Raw genomic sequence first — 24,518 nt, 5'->3', positions numbered from 1 at the left:
TTATCTCTTCCCCTCTGTGTTTTAGCACTGTGCAAACAGAATAACTAAGATGAGAGAATAGCATGTCTCCCCTCAATCCCTCCCTCGCACTCCCCGTCCACCCACCACCACCCACCACCTCCATCCTCTGAGGCAGAGCTGCAAGCGTCTCTGTGTTTAGTTTTGTTTGCCTATATAAAGCCTCATCAATAATGCAGAGGCCCCTGACTCCTCTTCCATACGGTGGAAGTTCTGCATGGGCTTCCTTTTCCCCTGCTGCTGAGCAGTAGAGTATACTATAGCTGTGCTGCTGTTAAATTAAAACTGCCTTGCAGTCAAAAAAAAATCTAAATTAATTTGGGTAAACAGCCTTATGCTCACTCCTACATGAATGGAGATTCAAGAAATGTTTCAAAGGTTTTGTAAAGGTGATGAATCTGGCTGAATCAAGTGGAGACATGAAAGAATGAAACAGTTGTAACAGAAAAGAGGACTAAGTGAATAAGGGAGGAGTGATGAAAGGTGAACGAACACGCAATCCGATGTAGACAAAACTCTTTGCCTGCAACAATTTTAACCTGCACAGCACAATATTCACTCCAAATGCATGCGTGAACCCAGGCCTCTGACACAACATTCATTCATATTCGTTCAGAAGAGCCCCAGGCCTGGGAACCGCACCCACAACCTTCTGATTATAGGGCAACAGCACTAACCACTATGCTGCCATGCTGCCCTCTGACACAGCATGAACAATCAAAATTTAAAACCTAGCACTAGTCTGGTGCGTCTGAGACCTGTTTGCCCTGAAAAAAGATTATTGGAAAAAGAGAGAGAGAACCAGAACTCCTCTTATCCTTCAATACACCTCAGAAAGAACTCAAAAGGCATTTATGCCAACGTAAACTCTGCACAGTTTCCTCTCTGCTGTGCAGGGCAGGAGAGGCCAAGGCTGTTTCAGCCCACTGAGAAACTGGATCAGCGGTGAAGTTTAGGGTAGGTTGAATAGAGAGCAGGGAAGTGTTTTAAATGTATCTCACTGCAAACTTCAACAATATCAGAGTGGTTTTATGGGAGCATCTAATGTGCATTGACTCATGTGGGAAATAAGTATCAACGGAATCGACCAGAGCTGAGTCAGACATTTTCTACAATAAATGATCTTAGACTTTATTAACCTGCTTGTTGGATGTAGCATCTGGTGCATAGCGATGCTTCAGCAAATATCATTCTGCATTTTATGCTTTGAACCATGTTGGTTATTTTTATGTTCATCTCTTAGATTTTTCTGTTTGCATGCATGTGTTTCCAGGAGAAAAAAAAACAAAACATAGTTTTAGCATGGAAACCAATTAAGTTTTACATTTTTAGGATTATCAGATGAATGGTGTCAACAGCCGATTAGTCTAAAAACGCAACTAACTGCATCAGGAACAGCGTCAAAAGAAAGAGGACACCACAGGACACACATGCAGTGATTTACGGATGACTTCAGGATGAACGTTATAGAGTGAAGATGAAGGCAGGAAAAGAAAGATGTGCTCATGGGTTTGATCTCTGTCAGAGTAAAGGGGAGTTTTTTTTTCTCACCCTGGTAACACTTACATGTGTGGGGACGAGGGCAGCAGGATACGCCAGTTTGTGATGTCTCCACATCCAGAAAGAGAAGAGGACAACCGCAGCCAGGCCTATGATGGGAACCAGGGAGTAAAGCAGAGTGCTGAAGAGCTGGGGCTTCTGGGAAAATGGATTGGAGGTGGCTGTGGGAAGAGGAAACAGAAAGGACAATGGAGAGAAGAGGAAATGTTTATAGATAAGACTCAGAACTGCCTTATGTGATCTGGATGGTGAAAAAATACAACAATTAAATATAAAAAATTGTGGCCACTGTCAGGGAGAGAATACACAGGGAAAAGATAGAGAGCAGCATGCCTTGACATTGTGCTACTTCATCTATAAGTGCAGCACTAACCCTACTTAACAGCAATGCTCGCACACACACACGCACGCACAGCAGGATTAGCAAATCCATCTCGTGACATAACGTAATCCGCCTGCCAAAAATAACAGAGCTCTGAACTGTGTCCGACCCCTGTAGGAGTCGCCTGGTGACGCCTGCTGGCTCAGCCTGTCCTCCCATCACAAGGTGTGACAGTCTGATTCGGCAGCACTGTCAAAACGCCGACACTCAGACGGCAAACACCGCCACCATCCTTGGAGCGAGGATTGGAAGACAGGGAGGGAGGAGAGAAAGGGCACAGGCCGAAGGGGCTGCATCAGCTGCATCAGCTGCATCGTGGGACTCTCAGGGTGTTTGACATAGACATGGTGAAAAGTCTGCAGGTTTCAGAGAGTCAAATTTTAAAGAATAACCAAACAGCAACAAAATATTAAAAGACCCAGGTGACAATTTAAGATGTCACTGCCATACATGGACCAATCTATCATCACAAAAGACCCATTATTGTTATAACTCATAATTTTAATTACGCAATGTTGATTATTACTGTGCTTAAGTTAGGCAGATATGCTCCCTTACAGACTATCTGGAGTGGTTTTTCCTAGCAATGTGAATGCATGCTGGCATTTGAGATTACGTTATATTATGTAATAGTCACCTCCAAGTTCACTTGAGGAAAATCTATAGTTTGCTTGAGGCAACATTTTGCTGTCAGAAAAGAACATTTCAACTCTCGCAGAGCAAACTATGCACAGATGAGTCTTTCTGAAATCTAGATTGTGTTACTATTATTCTTTCATTCAGCTTCTAACGCTTATCCGTTTCCGGGTTGCGGGGGTGCTGGAGCCAATCCCAGCTCATATTGGGCGTGGGCTGGGTACACCCTGGACAGGTTGCCAGTCCATCGCAGGGCCGACAGACAAAAACAAACAACCACTCACACTCACACTCTACGGACAATTTAGAGTCACCAACTAACGTAAACAGGCAAGTCCTTGGACGGTGGGAGGAAACCCACGCCAGCACGAGGAGAGCATGCAACTTCCACACAGAAAGGACCCTGGCCCGTGAACCGAACCTGCGACCTTCTTTTTGTGGGGCAACAGCGCGAACTACTATGCCGCCGTGCTGCGTTACTATTGTTGTCTTTCCTAAAAATCGTTAAATATTTTTGAAAGACTTATACATGTCGGGCTCAGAAGCTCAGTATTTGGCAGTCATCCAGAGCACAAGTATCTTACATCACCCACTTTACACAGTAACACTGCAGGTCTTCAAAACAAAAGTCAGGAGGTTCTACCCATGGCATTAAATATGCATATTTTAAAAGAATTATTTAACTGAACACATTATATAGTACCATGACTGCTTGTTTATCTGAAGCTAAGTGGTGCAATATATCAATAAGAGAAAATAGAGGTGTGACTGCAGTGGAAACCTGCTGTGAAAACTGAATGGAGTTGTCAGTGGAATACCACGGTGTGCATGTTGGGCTGTACTTACTGTAGGCAGTTGACTGGTGCTGGTCAATCGGTTGGGTCGCTTCAGGGACATATAGGAACCTCTCATTGCACATGTTGCCTTCACAGCAGCAGAAGAAAACGTCCGGGCTCTCCTTCTTCTCCACACACTCATTACTGCACGAGATGTGGAGATGGAAATTGAAAAATATTCCACACAGGCACATACACAAACCCTCCCTTTCCTCTGTGCTTACTGTAAAGGACATGAAAGCAATTTATTTTCTTAAGTGTGAGTAAGTGCGTGCGCACACATACATTACATGTATATGCACATGGACAAAAGTTGTTTGTGTACAAATGAAGCTCTCACACGCACACTGCAGAGGACATGTTGTTTTCTGTAAAGCAGGAACACACACCAACACACTTTTGGACCATAGACACAAATACACACAAACATACACTCCTCGACTTCCTCTCCGTTCCCTTGCTGCCTCCGAGGACATGAAAGAAAAGCATTTATAAAATAACTCCTACACACGCCAGTATACAGACATGCAAACAAACACACACACGCACACTAACAATTGCACACAGACACACACACTCTCCCTCACTCTCCCTTTCACACTCACACAGTCATCAGATAAAAGCCAAAGGAAGTAGCAGCCGCCCTCGACTTGCTCTGGACTCTCCAGGGAGGCGAGGCGGCGCCGGCTGAGCAGAGGTACCCAAACTGTGCGGGCTGCGGAATCTACATCAACTTCATCGCTCAGGAATCAAAGGAAAAAAACAGGCACAACTGGCTCAAACCAGCATCTGAAGCCAGCTTGATGTTCCAGCCTGGAACAAACTACAATAATACCATCTATTAATAACTGCTTACTCTTCTGGGTTTGGACACTTGGTTGGAGACACAGCAATTTAAATTTCATCTGTCTGCGGTAATTAAAAATGTGGCCTTGTGCAAGTCACTCAGATGGGGAAGCTCACAGAGGGACAAAGACTGTGCTCAAGGTGATTTTAAATCCATTTACATTTGAGCCTTCCTCATGACATGCTGGCTTTGTCCTGCGCTGCTGCTGCTTCCTGTCTAAATCATGCTGCGGCTTTAGGGAACGATGTGTGCATTGACTAACAGAAAGTGATTGATCAATAAAACTCTTCCTTTTTGCAAGCAAAGGGGGAATCATTTGGTCGTGTTTAATATGCTGTAAATATACCAACAGGATACAGTGACTTTTAGCCATTAGCATGTTGAAATGACACCACACACTTCCCAAAAAATAGCTATTTTCAATGCAGCCTTGTATTTACAGGTCTCTGGAAGCAAAAACAAAACTCCAACAAGGAACTTTCCATACCACTTGAATTAAGGAGACATTTCGTTTTTGTTTTTTTTTCTTCTATCTGAAAGGGAAAGTGGTGGGAACAGGAAATGCTGTCAAGAGAGTGGAGGAGAGCCGGGAAAAAAAAAAAAGGGTCTGGCCGATTGGGAATTGACCAGGGGAACTCCTGCTCAGGTCTCAGCCTGCCCATACAGCACGCACCCTACCCACTCACCAATTAGCCCACTGCTGAATCGGACCGAAAATTGTGGCACCAAAACGTGGACATTCCTACGATGTGTTTTTTGTGCTGGATACCCTTGCTTACCTGTCGTAGCAGTTGACGTCGTCTAGCCAGCAGCCTTGCTTGACGATCTCCACGGTGCCGGAGACGTTCTTCCATGTGGCGAAGCAGTGCCGCCGCTTGTCTTTCTCGCCATAGCAGGGCTCGATGCCACTGCGGTTGGTGCGCTCCTTCTCCCAGCTGGAGTTGTAGTACACACACTCCTGAGTCTCTGAGCGTCCTAGGATGGCACCTGCAGAGGACAGAGAGTCCTTTTTCTTTACTATTATTCAGAAAGCACCCAAGAATTTATATCTGAGGATGATTAAGTTAACAACAACAATTTTGCTATTGACCATTTTTCCATGCAAGTCCTGAAAACCTTGTGAAAACAGCTCCTTAGTTTGTGGATTTACAAGCTGCTGTATTTAGGAAATGGAAATGTTACGGTACTGCTGTCATTGGCAAAGAAGAAAATTTAGCTCTGTATTCAAAGGACACTTTTTTTACAGTCTCAGAGTGTGAGATACAGTGAAGCTGATAAACACTAATAGTGTAGTACCAGTAATAATACTATCCACTTTGATGGTACTTTGGTTTTTTTTTTAATCAGAGGTCCCTTTTGCTTCAGTCAATACACCAATGAAAAAAAAAAAAAAAAAAAAAAAAAAAAAAGCTTTTTAGATGGAACAATAAAAACCAGCCAGGCAAGGCTGAAAGAAGGTTGTAGAGGAGCACACAAGGAATGGAGAGAAAGCTCTCTCTTCCAATGCTCTGCCCTCGACTTCCTTCCTCCGCCAAAATGAAGGAGACTCTGGTTTCCTGCAGATGAACGCAGGCAGCAGGTTTTCGCAAAACGATATCCAGGGAAATGACTGCATGACAGCTTGTCATTTTAGTGATGCTGCTGCCGCTTCTCATCACCTGTCAGGCAGTTAGTCCACTTTAGACTGCTGACAAGACCGAAGATAGTACCTCTCTGTTTCCCTGCTTCCTCAACAAGCCCAACAGTGCAGAGACACAGGAAGGCAGGTTTGCTTTTCTGTGCTCTGTGGGGTGCAATAAGGTCTCTGCTGTTACTGTTAATTCTCACTCACTTACATGAATCATGAAAGCAGAGCATGTGTGGTTCAAATGGTTGGATAAAAACAGGCATTAGTTATAACAAGTCAGAATAATCACTCACTGCCCAAAATGCAATTTAATAATGGCCACTTCTCATCTAAAGAGCTAAAATGCATTTTAGCTCATTGATATACTATTTTAGTTTTAATGTGTGTTAACTTAAGAAAAAAAATCTATTACTATTGTGCATCTATTCCCCCTCAGATCAGAATATTTGCCAAAAATAGAAATAAAAACTGTATTCCCATTTTTTTTTTAACTTATTATTCTTTATATTTTTCAACCTGCTAGGATTTGAATGCTTCAACAGATTTTTATTGTTGCTTTTAGTGTTCAAAATGCTCCATAATTTAATATAATAGCGCATCAAATAAATAGAAATGCTCCAGTTTCTGTAATCCTCACCCACTGTTCTGCTGTACAGCCGGTGAAAGACACTGAAAGAGAATTGTCCAGTCTCCCCTGACTGTGTCTGCAGTCACAGTAGCTTCCAGAAATTAGGGTTTCGCTGGAATAATGGAGGTTAACTTCAGGAAGATCATGTATTTTTCAATAACATGGCTGCTTAAGTTAATTTGGTTAATGCCAACCCAAAGCCTGGAAGTGCTGCAGTTCTCTTTTCAATGACATTAACAGCTGCAGATGGGGGAATGAGAGGAGAGTGGCTACTTCGCTGGCAAGCGAGGTCACTGTGCCTCTTAACGGCACTGACAGCATTTTACTTTCGTCACATCCATTTCCCGTGAAGCCCCAAAGTATTTCATGGTAACAGGTGCAACTGTGAACTGTTGCCCGTGTGATTGAGCAAATGGCCGAAGTAACGGGAGAGGAGAGAAAAAAACGGCCTGTGCTGATGAGTGGCGCCCAGGAGAGCTGCAGCTTGATAAAAATGCAAAAACAATTGGCTTAAATAACAAAGCAGGTCTATTCACACAGAAACATGTGAGAATAGAAGATAATATATAAACCAAACAGCAAGTCAAAACGGTGGCAAAGGCAAACACAAGTAAACCTACCCACAGAGGTGTATTATGTCTGCTTCTGAATTTTTTTTTAGTTTGCCCCAACCTGCACATCAGCACAAACAGTGCCACAAGAAAGATTACATAATTTCACATTTGGTACTTGAAGTAATTTACTCCTCCTAGAGACTCTGTAAATTCCTTCAATGCCAAACAAATCAACACTAGATTTCTTTTTTATGGTTAATTTGACTGCAGTGAATGCATCAAGTTAAGGTTCGAGCACAGAGACCAACTGACTGACCAACTTTTTTTTGATGATGAACCAGACATTCAAATCTGCTTAAAATAGGTGTGAAGAAAAGCTCTTGCAAAGGGAACTGCTTCCTGTCAGAACCAAGAAATATCTGCACCACATACAGCAAAAAAAAACAAACCCAAACCTTCAGATAACAAAACATACTAAATTGAACTCAAGTGCTTGGAGTTAACCATATTAGAACCCATTCTGCCTTTAAGTTATTATTTGGCTTCAGCTGAGTTTTGAGTGCATCTGGAGATTTAGAAAATAATGGTGTTTTGGTGGCAGGTGATGAACAATGGAGGGTAGGCAACTCACCTTCAGGGAGTAAAACATAAGGATATGTATTTGATATCTCTCTCAAAAAGACTCTGTCCTCAAATAACCTACTTCAGTGTTATATTGCTCTGGATGTATGGGCCACAAGGTATTTGTCTAAAAATTAGGTGCAAAATCCCTGGCTGTGTTCAGTCCGTTTATCCACTCTATCAGGCCACTTCGCAGTTGAAGTGTCAGCTCTATGGCGCCTTGTTTCTATTCTTTCTGTTCTTCCTTGATGGGGATGAATGCATCGTTCCCTTCAATAGCTCTCGTGGGAGTTGAAGGCGCTAATGGTGGAGAGGTACACAGACGTAAAACGGAGGGCCAGCTCATTAGCCGGTTCTGTAGCAAATGCGTCAACCATGCAAGCACCAAACCCACAGGTGATACATCAGGGTGCATGGCTTGTGCGTTTTCATTTTACAAGCAACTGATAATGAATGTGCAGAAAGCAGAAAACAGGTGAAATAAATACTGCAGGCTCATGTTCCCCGAGACCAACAAATTCCAACGGTTCATTTATTATTCACAGAGCTGCAGATTCATCAGTTGTTGCTTTAGCCTCGAGATGAGGTGGTTTCTATTGATACCCTCTGTCCCCTGAGCAAAGCACTGAATCAACCAATTTTTTTCACACTGAGACCTTCCCTTCATATCAAAGGCTTCAAATATTAAGTGCATGCACCAGGAGAAGCTGAACCTTATATAAATCGTCAGCGAGCTTAAGTATATCTAAATATGACATATGCTGGACAGAGAGCGTCGTCTTTGTTCTTCAGCTATGGCATGCTGCAACACCTCAACGACTCCATTGATAACGCCTCCATTCCAGTATTACACTGTGCAAGAAAGAGCTGCAAGCCGTGTGAACTGCAAATACACAGCTCTGTTGTAAATACAGTGGTTAAGCGGTCAAATCAATCACTCCCCTGAAATGAGGTGACAGAGCAGGCCAGCTGCCTATAGCGTCGTGTGCCAAAGGTGGGCAAGAGCTCCCTGGCGGTATGGCGGATATGAAGGGTGTAAAGCAGAGAAATCACTCTTCTGACTAAGTCGCAGCTCACAGTTCACCAAAAGCGGATAGTGTCACAGAGTGCAGAGCCTTGACAAGCCATTGTGCAAGGACATACAATAGGGCTTCCACCCACAAGCACACATCCAAGCAATAAAGAGAGAAGCCTCTTTGTCTTCCAAAGATGTTTCACTCATAGAAATGCCAAACTGAGTGGCACAGGCTCACTTTGTTTGCCTTAATAAAGTTGGCTGAGGGGAAAGATTGAGAATGAAAAAGCACTGCAAGACTACACACATGATGGGAATGCTGGGTCATTTTCTCACTCATGACAAGAGTAATGTGTTTCATTCATTCTACAGCAGAGGAGAGAATCAAAGAGAAGCAAACAAGGAAAATCAAATCAAGAAAGCAAAGATGGCAAATACACTGGCAGAAGGAGGCGTGCTATTTTGTCTTAATCAACATGTCTTGTTTAATGATAATGGAATGGATGGAAAACTATACATATTAGTTATGAGCCTCATATTGAATCGATGAAGACCTGCATTACTGCAAGGCCACTTCTGAGACACCCCAACAATAAACCAAAGAGCTTTTGTGATGGTTAATTGATATTCTCCCACAAAAGGAAAGGCCCACCTGTCATTTACCTCTTAAAGATGAACATTTGAACACCCCTTGCACACTTTCCTCTCCAGGAAAGAAATGACCACATAAACCACAATTCATAGCTTTCTTTCTTTCTTCTAGTCGTACAAGAGATTTATCAAGGTTAACCGCGACCTACTTTAGCTGCGGATATTTAAGCAACCCCCCCCACAAAACGTCTACTCCCGACCCACTTCTCAATCCACTGGGGCTTTTTGAAAAACTGCTTCCCATCCCTCACTAGCTGCCTGGTGGCTCTGGAAAATTCACTCTGACATTTTAAATTTTACATTTTGGGCTTTTAGCCGATGCTCTTAGTACTCACAGAGATTAAGCTCCCACTTGCTATAGCACCCAACTAAACAGGAGTAAACTGGAAACCATTCCTGTGAGCACAGAATGATCCGAAGAGGCCATTTCGAAAAAGAACAATTGAGCTGCAACCAGTGGATGAGATTGAGTAAATGTAGGGAAGGAAAAGATGGTGAACTTGGCAGGGATACTGTGACTGGAGGAGGATACTGATTATCTGCCAGCTCTGAAAATGCGATCTTGACTCGCAGCCAAGAGGTCACATTAGGTGGGGGCAATTCAAAGCACCTGAATCTGAGATGTACAGTGTAGGCCCTGACACTACGTGAGTAGGAAGACGCGGAGGGTGATACTTTTTACCTTTGATAGCAAAGTACACGGCGACAGACTGGAAGGCTGTCAAACTGCTGAGCTGCTGCCATATTCACACACACACACAAATATGGCATACAACTCAGCTGCCATATTTATGTATGTATTCATAAATCTTTCTATATAGAAAGATGATTGATAGATATAAAGAGAGAGAAAGAAACTTTTTTTTTGTCATTATCAACAATTGGAAGGTAAACAGTTGTCTTCCAGAAAAGCTTGTGCAGTAATATTTAAATAAATTAACAGACCATAACACATTGTCTGTCTGAACGGGGTTTTAGTATACATTGAAAAATGACTTATTAAAGCATGAGATACAGGTTTTGCTGCTCAAACGTTGTCTCTTAAAGCTTGCATGGAAATCCAAAGATTTAAAGTTTGGGGTTTGGAAAACAGAATAATTTTTGTTGGCAGCTGGGCAGCACACTGAGGTGATTCGTCATTTCTCTGCACCAACTTCAGTGCCCCCCCCCCCCCCCAGAATGATTTCAAGCAGCAGTGGGTTCAGCCCTGGGGGTTGGACGGTGTTCACTCTGGCACAGTATTAATTGATGAAGTACCAAGTACCTCAGGGCAACTTTATCACACACGCGCGTGCACGTGCACAGCTGAGATCTGGCTCGTCTTGATCCTCGTGTAACCTCGGTTTCATATGAAGATCATTTATATTTGCCAAATAAAACTGACCACATGATCAAATGAAAGACTGAATTCAACAGTTTCGTCAGAGAATATCACCAGCAAGTGATCAGTTTCAGCAGCCTCTGTGGACGCAAGGAAATCTTTCCACATTTAACAGACTGACGTTTTCACGTGTCTCTGGAAATGTATCACAAATACAGAAGCCATCACAGGAGTGTAGGAGGAAAAAAAGGATGTCCCTTCTGCCTCTGTTGTATGAGGTAACAATAGCTGGGTAGAAAAAAATAACCCTAGTCGCTGTGCTGCTTTAAGACTACCAGAAATTTTTAAGGTGGAATGATTACTTGACTATTACTCAGTGCATGAGTTGACATTGTGCATCAATTAACACTTTTTAAATGTCAGTGTGAAATGAAAAATGTCTTATGCTGACACACAAAAGGTTGGTAGAGTCAAACACAACCCAGTCAGCGATGCAAGGGTTTTGATACACCTGGAAGCAGCAGAGTGAAAATCCATAGGTAGCTTAATAAGATCTATTTAGCATAATGCTAAATAGTTAAATATACTGTCATCTGGTTCCTTCTTGCTGAAAGTCTCCCATTTTCTCCCTCATTTCAAATCAAATGCTCTCTGTCGACTGTAATTGCGACTTCATGAGTGCAGCAGAAGCGATCGTTTTGCAGTGGTAGACTCTGCAAAATGTATATAAGGGTAAAACTGAGCTTGGTGAAAATTACCGTAGGCCATTTCTTCTCCACGCATTTTCTTCTGACATGCACTCTCGACGACCACTTCTGTCTTAAATCCAAGCCAGACATCCAGATAACAAACAAAAATCATGGGGGAGAAGTACATCAGGTCCTGTGAATTGGCACATGTCTCTTCATTAGCCAAGTGAGAGAGCTGCAAGGTGGGAGCAACGTAACAGAGATGGTTCTGGTCTGATCTGCAGCCAGGCCACTGAGGTGCATGCTGGGTGGGAAATGACCATCAACCACCTGCCAAATATTGGAGAAATTTTCGACTAAGGCAGTCTGGCCAGTAGCCAGTCTATGCCCCAGGGTTTCGTTCTCTCTACTCCAAAACTAAAGTGTCTGATTAATTTAGGGAGCCCTTGAGCTTGTGTGGCAGGAAGGCAAGGACAGCTTTTGAGTCTGAACTGCAACACTGACTATAAAGACAGAAAAAAGACAAACATCTGTCATTCAGGCCATCCTTATTTAAAAAAAAATGTATACACCGCTCCTTCGCATCAGAGGTGTATTAACGCTGTAATGTTTCCACCACAGTCATTTCCAGAAAGCTTTTCACTGTAGAGTCTGGGAAAACCACAGCAGTGAGTTCAGTTCCCAATATGCAGAACAAAACTAAAGGAATAAAAAAGGAACAGGTGGGTTTAGTGCAATGTCAATGATTGCATTTAAATGTGACATTTCAGACTGAAGAACTGTCCATCAGGCAGCTTTTGCCTGACAACTGCTGAGGAATACAGGAGCTAATATCTAATTTCCTCTCAGTGGCTGGTCACAGGGGCAAGCTGTGTTACACTCAGCTCTGTAGCCTCATAATGAAGTGGCATTTTGGCGGGCCAAGCCTGCACTCGGCACTGCGTGCACCGAGGAAGGTAAACAACTCATTCATCAAGGCTTTTTTGTGTGCCTGCCAGGAGTGGGGATTGTTCGTTATGATGGAATTTGTTCTAAGGATCAACTTATCATCTGCGTCCGGGCAGACATGAAATAGATTTGAGGTGATGTATGGTTGTTCGGGCTGCTGGTTTGTGTGGGAATATGTGCAACCAGCACTAAAAACAAATGTGAGTGATGGCTGGTTTTGAATAGCGTCGAATAAAGAAGTTAGGCTGAAGCCAGGGGTCAAAACGCTGTCTGCAGAGCTGGCCTCTTGGCTTGGCAGCAATACTTGTTGTTGCTGCTGATGCAATTTGACACACCTCCCCCACATAACTGACTCAAGACACCACTAAATACAGCTTTTGCATATGTGAATAACCGCATACATTTAGTGGAAAACCTGTTTCAACACATTTTAACACCTTGCTGCATCAATTGCAAAAAGTACACCGTCATTAAGGATCCCTTTCTACATATAGTGTACAATAAAATCTGCACTGGCTCTCCCAAATGCTGTGCAACAGAGCAGTAGAAAAGATTGTGCAACAGAGAGACAAGAAGGGGAGGAAGAAGAAAGATTTGATGCAGCTTCAAGGTCAAGTTGGGTTCAGTCAACACATTTTGTCAGCCATCGGGCTTGGATTGAGCTACAGCCTTAAACAAATCAGGCTGAAAATGTAGGCCTATGTTGTTTTCTTCCTCAAAATGTGGTTTATTAAATAGGTAAGTAGCACAAAAACAGGAAAGTTATATGTGCAATTTTTTCTGCGGGAAAACAGAAATAATGCTTGAGAATGCAGCATGAGTGGATGCTGAGCTGCTCAGCCACGCGAGTTCGCATTTTAAAAAAAGGGAAAAAGTACAAATCATTTAATGAACGAAATGTAGCTGTAACTCTCCATAACCAAGCTCTCTTTTTATACCACCATCACTTTCTCCCTGACTTGACAACGTGGGCACTGCCGGTTAGAAATGCAACCCACCACTTGCCTTTAGGGCAGCTCCTGGGCAGCTTGGATAAAGATTTTTTTACACCATTTATAGCTGTTTGACTATCACAGGCATTAGGCACCGGAGGCAGCATGGGAGACCAGTGGCCCACGGCGAGGTTATCACCTAGGTGTATACTCTGTACTATTTAAGAGCCAGGCAGTGGATTCTGAAGTCCCAGCGCACAGAGTTTATTAAGCAGTCAGTCTTGGTATTTAATCATTATCAAAATTTCATCATCTTCAAGTATGTGATGGTAATAATCATAAAAATTATAATAAGAGTATAGAGAACCCCAGAGACAAGATTTTGCTCTTCAATTAAATTCAGTTTTTAAAAAGGTATGCCACTCAATCCGTGGTCATCGGTGGCAGCATGCAAAGTGGTGACAGTGATATGTGTGCACCCGTTTACTGGACCCATACAAGCGCTATCTACAGTCATGAGTTGCAAAATAAGCCTGAAGTTACTAATGTAACTAGCCAGACAGGAACAGCTAAGTCCTCCCCTGGCATTGTTATTGATGTAAACAACACTTCGGTGAGCCTGTCAATGGTTTCTTCCCCTGCTATAACATCTCTCAGGGCACAGACACACACCTGTCACCTGTCCAGCACAGCAGCACAAAGACCTCAGCTATACTGCTCTGGGAGGACAGAGCGAGCTGGAGCCTCCATATAAGTTATTAACAGACGCCATCACTGATCTGAGATAAGCGGTATTACAAGATGAAACAGGTCTGAGCTAGCATGTTAGCATGCTATTCTACGTAGATGGATATCAAACACAATACAGGGGTCTTGGTCTTGGCTCCTTTATCTTGTTTTTGATTGCACAAGTTGATGTTAAGAGCATTTTCAACTAAATTTCTTACAGATTACACCATTAAAAAGATAAATACTGTGGCGTTTTATAATTATAATAATTCCATCTTTTCTCCAGCAGCTGTGATGAACTTTGTTGCTGCAGCTGAATGAACAGAGGCAGCAGCGTAGGCTACACATCGAAATACTGTTTTAAAGTAGACTGTAATTTCACAGAGCACTCCGGGTCTCGCCTGAGTGCTACATTAATGCTCAATCAGATGGTGTCGTGACATGGTGGGTTGGTCGGGTTGGCTTGGGTGAGCCGGTCACAAAGACTGTACTCTTTCCGCTGCTGGGAGGAGGGGATAGGATGGAGGTGGGGGCATTCAAAACCACCACACTCAGCAACTGAATCCAATCCCCTTAATCCTCGCTGGTATGCACAAGCGACAAACGCCCATTGGTCTCTGCCTCAATTAGCGCTGATGTGGCCGGTTGCCGGACAGGTCAGGAGAGCGCCTGGATTTCTTGCCATGAATCACTGCAGACTGTACCATTCGCACAGGGAGCACATACCACCGTATCCCTGTGTCGCCTGTGTGAAATGGGCTGTAGTCAGCCATTGCATATTTTACATTCTTCACAGGACGAGCAATTTAAAACGCCTCACTATCTTTTGCTATGTAGAAGGGTCTGGAAAACCCCCTTCTACCTCTGCCCCATCCCCCCCAATCCCCTCTGTGCTTGGATTATTTGGATTTATTTGAAGGGTGTGTTAAGTGCCACTTGGTCTTAAAGCCGAACTGTGTATTGAATTTGCAGTGATATTGCAATAGCACAAACCCTGCAGCAGCAGTTCAATTCATTTTTATGAAACAAGGAATCAGTGAGTGAAGAACGGAGGGATAAAGAGGGAACACAAAGAGGGGGAGAAACCATTTTATTTATATATATATGTATATATATGAGGAGATTGGTCCTTTGAGAGTCCAGTTCAGTGGGAAAGATTTTGCATAATCCATTGCAGTAAAGCTATGTATTTGCTTCAAGCACCTATCGCAAGGTAACACAGACAGAAATGGAATTTTGCAATTCACATCCCAAACACTGTTTCTGTAAGCGCGGTCACTATCAGCAGCTTTCCTCACACTTCAAACCAAGAGGAGAGGAAAATCTCGTGAATCTACAAGTGCTCAGAAATACACTCTGTGGTCAAGGTTAGTCCCAACTAGATCAAAAGCTGCTGCTGATGTGCGTAACTGATGCGCGGCCCCCGATCAGTTCACATGGCCCAAGACATGCTGGCTGCCGTTCATTTACCTTCCCTGTTTGCGCCTGCCGGCTTCGCATTTGTACAAGACAAACCAATAAACGTTAGGAGTCAATAAATCCTTCCTTTCATCTATCAAGCCATCAAACGGCCTTGCTGACTCCTGTCTCATCTTTATATTTAGTGTAAACTAATGACACATACTAGTCACAAGGCATCATAGCCAAAATAAAGCACCAACACTTGCGTATTTTTAATTGAGATTATATTACAGGTGCAGTGAGCTACAAGTGGACTCCCCATATTTCTGTGCGTGACTTTGGCTTTGCTTATCAATACCAATGGTGATGACTCAGTTATTACCAGGACAGCTGAGATTTCAAAACTATTTTTCCCGTTAAAGGTGCTTGGGAAGAAAAACACATCAACTTTTTGAGTTTAAAGGCTCTCTAGCATTTCAAACAAAGGTTGGTGCTCAGAGTGAGCCACCACTTGTCAAAGCACCAATCAGCTACAAGAGTTTAAAAGCCTCAGAGTCAAGCAAAGAAAGCAGTGACAGACAATGTTGCTCTTCTGGCTGGATTTGACTTGCGATCTCCTTCATTGTTTGCGTTGATTACAGCACAATGAATGTCAGGCCAAAGACCTTGTGATGTTTCTGCAGTTCACATGCTGCTCACTGCATCCTCAATGACATTTGTGGTTTATTAGATAGTGATGCAAAATGACAGCAACAACATCGTCCTGCAATATCACCCCAGCCTGCCGAGTCCCGAAGACACCATTACCCTTTAGTGGTTTTGGTGATAAGAAGTCACAGTGACCTTCATGACGGGGAGGTGTCTCGGCTCTCAGATGGAGATGAAGGAGAGGAAGAAGAAGAAAGAAGGAGCGTAAAGCAGGCGAGGACCCTTGAGAGAGCCTGAAACAAGAGCATGATGAATGTACAGCTCGCAGTTTTTAATCAAGGATCAAAGCAGGGCTTCTATGCCTGAGCAGCCAGTCTGTCTAGACTGAAACTATCCACAGCACATAAAGCAACATCTGCAGGTTGCATTAATTACAGTGAAGGCCCATTCTGGTCTGTTCTCTGGGGTACCGACACATCAAGCTGCATAGACTAAGATAACACGGGCCTGTTTACATGATCTGTTTTCTCCAAAAAGTTACTGAAGAACATCTACATTTTGGGACTCTCTCAGGTTCACATGGACAAAAATACAGGCATATTAAAAGGTGATTTTTATTTATTGAAGCCTGCACTTATCATATCACCCATCGTTTGTTTTAATTCAGTCAATAATAGTTACAGGGGCAATTCATTGACTTCCCATTACAGTGGTACACACGGTCTGCATTTACATTTCAGGCTTTTAGCTGATGCTCTTATCCAGCACAATTTACAATGAGCTGAGCAAGTGGGGTTTTGCTCAAGGACGCGCTGACAGGATGAATGCATGTAGTGGATGTCATACATGTGACCTTTTGGTTGCGGGGGGGGACTCTGTGGCCTCTGGTTGGCCATGACCATGACGTACCTGTCTGCTACAGAATTAATCAAGCAAAGCCATAGATCACTTCAAATGACTGAGTACAGGCGCTAAATATCTTGTTTTATCAGAGCATATGGCCAGCCATACTCTTTAAGTAACATCTAATTTATTCTATCTGGATCCACAACTAACAAGACAATTAAGAAAAGATGAAAAAAGCTAGAGCTATGCTCCATCATGTGATTGATACCAACAATTACAATATCAAGCAGAGTAAGCAGAAGCTTCATTTTAGCCAGGGACATTGGCACTTAAGCGTCTCACTCAGTTTCTTTCAAAGCCTACACCTCTTATTCCTCTAAGGAGGTGAAAGCTGAATTAAATATGTATGTTATTTTAGTCCCTACACTGCTTCTACGTTCTTGTTATAAAAAGACACAGAGCTTCACAGCATTTGCAAATAATCCTTTACATTTGTTTGACTTGTTTGCAGTATCTAAGATTTTAAGCATCAGACAGTGTCAGCCTCGAATAAACTGGCCTTCAAATGATTTCCACTAATTACTTAACCTCTGTGGAGAGTTTTTAGTGCACTGTCCTGTGTGGCAACACTCAATGATACTGAGAGCAGGTTGCAACAAATCACTGCATCTGAAGAAAATTCCCTCAATAATAATAATAGTGTTTTGATGATTCGTAATTGTAGTGAGAGTTTAGACAGTCATTTATGTGGTGAGTGTGTTTTAAAAAGCCTTAGGCCTTCCAATCTTGTTGAAACCACCAGTCTGAATTTTAAAAGCTTACGTGCAATGGCTTCAACACATGGTAAACATGATCACAAGAAATTGATTTATTCACAGTAACCAGAGAAACTTAGGCAACAGGTAAACAAGCTGAGTAAATGAACCTTCTCAAGGTCACCTGAACAGCCCCCCCCATTGCCTTTTAGTTTCATGAACACAGAAGTCATACAAAATAACTGACATGAAGTTGACCGCTATTTGACAAAAGTTTACCATTTTGCCACGTTTTTTTTTTATTTATTTATTTATTTTTTGGAAGGAAAAGCTCTGGCCGCTTTCTTAGGCAATGGTGTGCTCCCAAGTCCTTTTTTTGAGAGACAATCATAGGCTTCCATCTTACAACACTACTGTAGCTCAAAAAAAACAAACAGCAATTTCCTCACAGTCAATACCAATACTGTCTACATGAACAACAAATGCCACGATTGCACCGATTCTCTGTTTTCAGTTTGCCAGCAAACTGCACACAAAAGCTACTCATGTTGCCTGCAGTGTGTGCAAAGCATAAAACACCTGGCTATGGTCTAAATTTAACCAGCGCTCTGACTGATGGTAGGTTAAAACTTCCCCAGCTGGACCAAGCACCATGCTGTCTCTGGTCACCATTTTGCTTCCATGACAGTGAACTGGTTCGGCACTTTGTTTTTATAATATTGAAGCCAAAAATGACGCATGGTCCTGGAAGGTAGCAGTCTGGCTAGTTGGACCCGATGGGAAATCGAGGCTACATCTGGCCTTAATAAATACACCTGTGCTTCTGGAGCCTAATGCATAATGCAAGAGAACATATTAGAAATAGATAGCGGGGAAAAGGGGGCAGAACTGGTGGGCAGCCTCTGTATGCTGTAGGATTCACCAAAAACTCTGCAGCACAGTGGTCGGGGATGGTAAGCAAGAGTGGTTTAGTCACAATCCAAAGCGATTGAATATGGATTCAACATACCAACCATGCATACATTTCCAGAGGATTTTACACTTTGAGTTAACTGAAACAGTAATTATTGAAATAAGAGTATAAGTAGTGTTTAAGTAGCCGAGAGAGTGAAAGTGGAAATGGCTCTTTTCATTGAGTGCAATTTTTAACCACTCTATAAAGTTTGCCAGTTTTAGATTTTAATAACAGTTTTGTTTTCTCTTTGTTCATAGCATGCCGGGGGTTTTTTGTTTTGCATTAAAACCATGTTGAACTGTGCCTGGGAACACATGCTGGAGGCAAACATTTCACCTTGTCTGAAGAACTAAATTTTATTGAATTGTATTTCAATTATTAATTGACTCAAAGAAGTTCTTAACTCCTACCTGAATTATTAAAGAACTGTCTTTAAATACGTTGAACTTATTTAAATTGAACATCAATAGGATGTGTCGTGTTTCAAAATGAGGAGCTTTCCAAAACAAAGCTGCATAATTTGATCATTAATTGCATGCTGGAGGGAAAAGTCTCTTATCTCTTTAAATCCTCAACAGGAGGGTCAGAGGTCATGGTCAACTACAAAACACTGAGCCTGGAGCTACAGAGTTTTAATATCCTGCTATAAAATGCTTGATGAATAAGTCACAGGGAGCATTTGATGACAGAAAGGCTTAATCTGGTGGCAGTTAAATTAACCTAACTGGTAAATGTTAGTTTTCCCCAGTTCAGTGCGATGGAACACAGACGCCACAGACCAATGATCAACTTAGTTCTGATACCATTTCAAGTTGAGTTTGATGTGTAGCAGAGCTGAAACTGAATCATCAGATCTGTTGTGCTGCTCAGTATTTATAAAAAAAAAAAAAAAAAAAAAAACAAGAGCCGCTTCATCCTCACCATATTGATGTAACCTTACACTGGCATGCAAAGGATCAATGTCTGCGTTAAAGTGCTGCAGTGTACAAAACGGGGGCCAAATGTGAAGGCAGAGCACGGGACTCAACTTATCTATCTGCTGGCTCGGACACATGCAGAAATCTAAACGGCCATTTTCCTGAAACTACCTGTCAAACAAGACTTTTAGGATGGAATATGACCTGGAAAGAAGACAACTGACGAGTTGACTTCAGTTCACAACGTGTCAGAGGAAGAGGAGAAACAGACCAGAGTCTTATACCCATTCATTCTCATTAACTCATTAGAGAGAATGAGATTGTCATGCGTCAAATGGTCATATGACAGGAAAACACGGCCTTTAACAACTTCATAGGAAATACAGCAGATATGGCTTGCTGCTAAAATGCATAATGGTGTTAGCACAAACATAATTAACAATTTGGGTAATTATTTAATACATGTGTCAACACACTTTCACAGTTTCTGACAGCAAATATGATCAAACATCAAGGCAAAAAAAGAAAAAAAAATATCTGCCACATATCAAAATTTTAATCAAGGCTCTCTCAGGCTTCAGCCCATATACACAATAAATTACATGATCTGATGGTGCTGTAGGGCAGCACAATAAATATTTACCAATTTTCAGCTAAAGCTCACACGGAATCTCAGGCAGAGGTCACCTTTCAAACAGATGACCTGGGGCAAATATGTGGCTGCTGCAGCGTCACATCAGATCCTTGGAAGGAAAATGTCACTCTCCAGTTCATCACAGGGGAGTTTTCAAACTCAACCCAAATCAGAAAACTGGACGCAACAAGTCCCAATTTACTGTGCTATCGCGTCAGCCTCATCCCAATAATAAACCACTGCTAACTTCACATTCATGCCTCCCCTTCCAAAACAAGAGGATATCAATAATCAGAGCAAGTTCTCCATGCTTTAAAAGCTTAATTAAGCAATTATGAATATTCATAAATATCCCAAAATCCCATTAAAGGAATTTATGATCTGCATACAGCATGCTAATAATGATGACAGTGGCAGCAAAATGATGACTATTTGCCGGGAATTATTTCTTAAAACATCAGATTATTTACAGATGCTACCAACAATTATTTTATTACTGATTAATTTACTAAATACTTATTTAATGACCAATTGTTTGGCCTTAAAAATGTCAGAAAATAGTGAAAGATAACAATGACAAGCTCGTGGAGGGTCTTAAATTATCTCCCAAATGCCTGTTTTGCCTGAACAACTGTTAAAAATAAAAAAGATATCCCTTTTTTTAAATACAGACTAAGCTTGAATTTCGACTAGAAACATCAATTAAAGAATCCCAATTTGCTTTGTGTGATTTTCACCCATAATATTTTTCCTTGCATTTCAGCCTTTATGAATATTGTAAACTGCATGTATGTATATATTTCTGACAGCTGGGCTTAGCCTAGCACTGTGACTTAACTTGAATTACAACTAAAAGACAGTGTCAGTTGTTGTGTTGCTTTGAAGAGAAATCTAAATGTTAACGCACATTTTTTGGCATGTTGCAGTAAGCCTCATCAAATAAAACCACTCTGGAGTAAGTGCCCTGCCCTTATCAAAGGTTTCTTGGTGTCGCCTTGAGCTGTGCCAATTCAACTTGGATTTCATAGAGGATTATTATTCGTCCTCAAGTAGGAACCGTTCATTCCCCCACTTCAGACAGTAATGAGCAAGTGGAATAATCATGTGCTGCACCGCGCAATACTGACAGCACCTGGTTTATACTCCATCCAACCCCAACTATTACCCTATTTGAGAAGCCTTTTAATTTCTGCTAGACTGCTCAAAGACACCCAAGAGCTCACTGTTAAAGGACTATTCCACTGTGCCACGAGCGTTTATGTCACCCTTTTGTATTTCTCAAGTCCTAATTGCCTTTACAAAAAGGTGCACTGGATATTTCACAAACCAGTTAAAATCCTGCTATTTAGTTCCAACCATAACACAAAAACAACACTAATAACATTTTTAATTCTTGAATGAAGCTTGAAGTCAACACCAGGAAACATTTTGCTTGCAGGTGCGATTTTTGTTTTCCTTCACAAATAATCTTTTAACCCATCTTCTGTGGTTAGTCTAAGCTCTGTGCTCTGTCATCACAACTAACCAACCATAGAAACTATTGTTGCCTGTGTATTAACGGCTGTGTGAAAGGTTGCTCTTGGCAGCGTGTTCATGTTGGCATTTCAAGTCGTTATGCAAATTAAAGGCACTGATTTACTACTTGTCACCTCTGTGTCATGTGATGAAGTGCATCACAACAAGTTCAGGTATCACGACACTTGTCTCAGCTTCCCATTATAACGCACACTTTGTTGACCCTTTTGACAAACTGCCCGGTCATGAATGTGGCCATTTTGTTATTATGTGCAGCTGGAGTGTATCCTAAAGAAATGGAACAGGCTCACTTCTATGATGCACTAATTTTCATGGGTTGGAACCACCAGAAGGCAAAATTCATGAACACAAACAAAAAACAAACAGTAATTTTAATATGATGAGTTCCAAATGGACGCCCTCCTTTTTTGACTGATGTTTAGAGAGACTCTTTTGGTAAATATGCAGCCTAGTTAAGACATCAAATATGTCCAGGCATGAAGAAAACAGGATGAAAATGCCTTTTGATGTTATTTACCAGCAAAAGCACGTGTCCTACAGAGGAACTGATCTTTAGGTCCACCCACAGCCATGCAACCAATATGCTATGCAGGAAAAACAGCACTCCTGGGTTGACCCTTTTCTCCTTATTACCACCTCGCTGTCCCCCCACATTCATTATGCATCCATCCTTGGGAAAAGGCGAGATATAATGGATATTGTTCACCACCTCAAGGGCAGACAATTGCTTTGCTGTGATGAGATTTTACCATCATAATATTACAATGCTAACTGTGTGTGCGGAAAAGAGGGTTAATCTTCCTTCCAAACTTTCAATGACCTTTTGCACTAATGTCCTCTTTTGTCAACAAGCTATACTTCCAACAATGTCATAACTGTAAATAAAGGCTTTATATGGGACATTTGAGACAGCATTATTTCATAAATACAACACTCTGCGATGCTTGCAGCTATGGTTTCTTAGAAATTAACCACTTATTATGTACACTTATTTACTTGTGTTTGCCCATTGTTCATTAAATTACCCAGCTCATGCTAGATTTGACTTGGTAGTTGATAAATGTAGAACTAACAATACTGCAAGTTGGGAGTGAAGACGAAACCAGCCTCATGCATTTCCATACTACACATTTATTCTATTGTACTAGAAATTAAATTTAACCAAGGAGAAAAAAATGTATACATTTGTACTGATCGCAGCTTCTCAAGGGTCCTTTAAGGTCCCCTGGCCCCATCTTGGGCTCACTATTGACATCTGCAACATGCACACCCTACACATGCAGGATGGAGGATGCTGAGAAAGGACACCAATAATGAGGCAGAGTGGGACCCCCCCCCACTCCCCTCAATCACAAAGGGATTGCATTGGACTGCATTCTCCCCCAAATGAAAAGAAGCTATGCATTGCATTCTGCAGGGGTAACAATGAGCACTGCACTGGATTCTCCACAGCTGTCAATAAGACATGCACAACCTTTCCACACCCACCAGAAGAGCAGGAGATGAGGAAAACGGCGAAGGCCAGTTTGGTGGCGTCTCCCATTTTCCATCCGAATCCGATCCTCTGGCTAAAAAGAGAATTTAAGAAAAATAAAAAAAAATAATAAAAAATTAAAATAAAAAAACAAAAACAAAAACAAAAAAACAACAACCTCCAAAATATCAAAACGACTGAGTCAAATTAAACGTCTCGCTGCTCCAAGGAGCACTGTCTCTGCAAAAAGCACATCTTGAAAATGCCGAGATCGAGCCGAAAGCCAAAATATCCCAGGTAATGTGAGCCTCACTGGTCCAAAAAAAGAAGTGAGGAAGAGGAGCGGGATGAAGATGAGGAGGGGATGGTTGGTGGGCTTTCCAGGTTTACAGGCGAGCGATGGAGGTGCACAAGCCCGGGCTGTCATGTACTTGCAAGGTGTGCAGCATTGTCCTGGTCGGACGTGTTCAACCGTGCCTGTTGGTTCCCAACCTGTTATTGTCGGAGCAGCGGAGCGGAGAGCCGAGCCACGGCCGGACAGGGCTAACATCCATCGGACTGGAAATCAAGCGCACTTCGCTCTCCGATCAAACTTCTCCTCGGTGAGCTCCGTCGCATAGCTATTTAAAAAGAAAAACCACACACACACAAAAAAAAAAAAAAGAAAAAAAGAAAGAGAAACGTTTCACAAACGCCGTTCAAACAGGCATCTCCACTCTCCTGCGGCGCGAACGTCGGCTTTTAAAAACCGCCACTGTGGTTGTATTCCGCGTCGAAGTGTTGTTTTTCGTCCCGACAGTTCGGCGGGGCTGCCCGGCCACAACCGGAGAGCACCCCGTCCGCTCCGGCGGTGGGAAAACAACCGACGGCGAAGTGGGACGGGCGGCCTTCCGGCGGTCAAATGGAGCGAAGTAACAACACTATCATGTGATAGCAATAACCGCTAAGGCTGCCGATAATCCCCGCGGCTAACGCAGCTATCGAGTTCAGGACGAGCTGTTTCCCAAGTCCGTCTCCTCCTCGCCTTCTCTGCTCGGGACGATTTCAAGATGGCGTCACCGTGACCCGAATCAAGTCAACCGGGCTGACGTCTCGAGCTTCTGGTGTACGATTTCAAAATAAAATCCGACACGAAACCAGCAATGGAAAAGCCTTAAAAAAAAGGCTAATCCGTGTTTATTATCTGTGAATTACAACCCACTCGGTATTGTCACTCCTTGTCTTTGGGGATTCACGTTAACATGTATTTACTTGAAAACATAAATATTGATATATATTAATATTGTCCATTTAGACAAACTCCACCTTAGATTACCTCAAAGATAAAGAGAGAAACTGGATTTCCGTTTGTGTCTGTT

The 24,518-nt window shown here is 42.3% G+C and overlaps 1 protein-coding gene across 2 annotated transcripts in view; it reads right to left on the bottom strand.

The window, feature by feature from the left end:
* LOC115051689 (activin receptor type-2A-like) overlaps positions 1-24,187 on the bottom strand; it is a 43,758-nt gene extending 19,571 nt beyond the window's left edge. For both annotated transcript variants that reach the window (XM_029515265.1, XM_029515256.1), the window contains exons 1-4: positions 23,175-24,187; positions 5,059-5,266; positions 3,443-3,576; positions 1,585-1,739 (exon numbers count right to left, since the gene is read on the bottom strand). In XM_029515265.1, coding sequence (XP_029371125.1) covers positions 1,585-1,739; positions 3,443-3,576; positions 5,059-5,266; positions 23,175-23,229 — 552 coding nt within the window. In that variant the 5' untranslated portion in view covers positions 23,230-24,187. The remainder of the gene's footprint in view (positions 1-1,584; positions 1,740-3,442; positions 3,577-5,058; positions 5,267-23,174) is intronic.
* Positions 24,188-24,518: the final 331 nt, after the last annotated feature.

This window comes from Echeneis naucrates, chromosome 2 (genome assembly GCF_900963305.1).
Source record: "Echeneis naucrates chromosome 2, fEcheNa1.1, whole genome shotgun sequence".
Lineage (NCBI taxonomy): Eukaryota > Metazoa > Chordata > Actinopteri > Carangiformes > Echeneidae > Echeneis > Echeneis naucrates.
The sequence above is the reverse complement of the archived record's forward strand: the minus strand, read 5'-3'. Positions and strand labels throughout refer to the sequence as shown.